Genomic DNA, 2762 nt, shown 5'->3' with positions numbered 1-2762 from the left:
GGGGGGGGGCAAAAAATTTAATTTAGTTAGTTATGTCTTCAATATATAAATGTTCGTTCGTTCGTACTAAAGATCGCACTAGCTTTTATACCATGTTGACAACATCTACATGTATAATCATCTCATCTAAGAAAACTGAAGAGAATATATATATATATATAATTTATTTAATTATATCTTAAGGGGAAATTTAGTGGTTTTTGTATTCAAATATTCGATTTACGCTAATTGGTAAATGTAATTGAAGCCGGATATGATTAATCAGTTCTTTTTTAATTGCCATTATATTGTACAAAAACTGAAAATGAGCTCAAGTCAATATTAATTGGTGGGATTAATTTACAATTTAATATAGAAATGCATAATTAATTCTTAATTTTTATTCTATAGAAGGGTAGGGAGGAAGGTAGGATATGTCGGAAACTATTCTTCTTTCTTACCTCAATTGCTTGTTTGACTGTGTTTTCTCACCTAATATAGTAGTAAAAGTGAATAATCGTTGAGGTGTCGATAAATAATTGGTTACGGTTCAGATAAAAAACTCACACATTTGATAGTTCAAATACAAAATTAAGAAAAATAAATATTTTAGGTGAAACATCCGGGATAAACTTAAAACTCAACAAGTGTCTATATATATATATATATTACCCCACCCGCAAAGCTTGACCATTAGGCATTAGCTACTTAGCTTAAAACTTTATCGAAGCTCTTTTTTTTTTTTGGTAATTAACTGTATATTTATTAATCACCAACTGGTATTTACAGAACATAACAAACTACGTTCACAGTTTGTTAATCAGAAAAACAAAACTCAAAGGAGATACAACTTCACACAAAGTTAAGTTGTTGCAACCTAGAACTAATGGCCGTAGGAGCCCTCATACAACACATATAAGCCACCTCTTTTGCAACGTGTTCAAGATTTCTACATTTGTCTTCAAAAATTCTGTGGTTCCTTTCTATCCATACTGCATGACTAGATTCTGCATATATTAGTCTGAAAAGTTGGGCAGTCAGATTGTTGCCTCTGGCTTTCTCTATGATCCATTTCAAGTGTGTATCCCAAGCATCTAAAGTGTAGTCTGGCCATTTGATCCATGCCATCAACTTCCTCCAAAATGCTCTTGTAACTCACAGCAGACAAACAAGTGATCTCTAGTTTCAAGTTCATTTTGACACAACTTGCATTGTTGATTTATATCTATCCCCCATGAAGCCAACCTATCACTAGTTGGTAGTTTGTTTTGTAATTGGAGCCACATAGTAACAATGGCCTTTGGTCTTGCAGAGTTGGCAAATATCAGACATCTCCAGGGCACTCTAGGTCTGTTTCCAAGTAGACTCAAGTAAAGGTTGCCAATGGTTACCTGATCATTTTGCTTCTGTGTTTGCTCTAAAGTCAGTCTAGCATTAAGTATCTTCTTGACCATCCATGAAGCTTGCTTTGGAATAGTTGCGGTGAGGAATTGTTGAGTCTTTATATAAAAAGAGTGGATCCATCTAATCCACAACTTGTCAGATTTGTTAGCAAGGTCCCAACAGATTTTGGCAATAGCAGCTTGGTTCCACAATCTGATGTTAATGAGGTTCATGCCTCCAACTGATTTAGGTAGGCATACCTTTTCCCATGCTATCAATGCTCTCTTGTTAATAGTATTAGATCCTGACCAAGTGAAACTTCTACAATATGATTCAATAAGCTTAAGCACTTTTGCAGGAATGATAAAGAGCTGAGACCAGTAGGCTTGAATACCAAATAGTACAGATTGAACCAATTGCATTCTTCCTGCATATGAGAATTTCTTAGCAGTCCAGGAGGAGATTCTAGCAATAATTTTATTCACTAGTGGTGACCACTGCATAATAGTCAGTTTCTTGGTCGATAGAGGAACACCAAGATACTTGAAAGGAAACTCACCACATCCAAATCCACTCTGTTGGAGTATGTTCCGTTTTACCTGATCAGGGACACCACCAAAATATATGGAGATTTTATTCATGTTTGCCTGCAGTCCCGATGCTTGAGAAAACTTTTGGAAACACTGGTATATTATCTTTACAGATTTTTGATCCCCTCTACTAAAAAGTAACAGATCATCTGCAAAACATAAATGAGTTATATTCAATCTGCCACACTTAGGATGAAACTTGAACCCCTCAAATTCTCTAGCTTCAGCAAGGCATCTACTAAGGTATTCCATAGATATAGCAAATAAGTATGGAGAGATGAGGTCTCTTTGTCTAAGCCCTTTTGCAACATTAAAAGGGGGTGTGGTCTCTCCATTTACCATGATTGTATAATTCACAGTATGCACATTTTGAAGCTTCATTAGATGATTTTTGCTAAATTATTATTTATTTGAATTGAGTATTGTCATAATATATTTGGTTCTTCTTGGAGAGATTAAATTTCAATCAGAGTTATAGTTCTTTAAATTGTTGGGTTTTAAATTAAATAATTTGCTCATATTTAACGAATATTTTGAGAAAAATATTAAATTTGAACTTATAAGTTCGACCGAATTCGCACGCTCCGCGCTAGTTCTGCTCCCGGTGAACATTTAAGATGGTTGTGGGTTAAATTTTCTCTCTCATATTTGAGGTTGAATTTGAAGCTGTACATTTCAGATTTATATGTAAAGTTCAGATCTATAATTAATTTATATTCATGTCTATATTTATATATATTTATAAACAACATATAATATAATACTATACCACTTGCATTAGTCTATTATCTTCTTATAAATCACAACCAC

The 2762-nt window shown here is 33.9% G+C and overlaps 1 protein-coding gene across 1 annotated transcript; it reads right to left on the bottom strand.

Annotated features, from left to right (window-relative positions):
* Window positions 1-1106: 1106 nt before the first annotated feature.
* LOC107061588 (uncharacterized) lies at window positions 1107-2294 on the bottom strand. The gene has a single exon (XM_015311090.1). The coding sequence runs from the start codon at window positions 2292-2294 to the stop codon at window positions 1107-1109; it is 1188 nt and encodes a 395-aa protein (XP_015166576.1).
* Window positions 2295-2762: the final 468 nt, after the last annotated feature.

The sequence above is a fragment of the Solanum tuberosum genome, unplaced genomic scaffold (assembly GCF_000226075.1).
Source record: "Solanum tuberosum cultivar DM 1-3 516 R44 unplaced genomic scaffold, SolTub_3.0 scf00144, whole genome shotgun sequence".
NCBI classification, from domain to species: domain Eukaryota; kingdom Viridiplantae; phylum Streptophyta; class Magnoliopsida; order Solanales; family Solanaceae; genus Solanum; species Solanum tuberosum.
The sequence above is the reverse complement of the archived record's forward strand: the minus strand, read 5'-3'. Positions and strand labels throughout refer to the sequence as shown.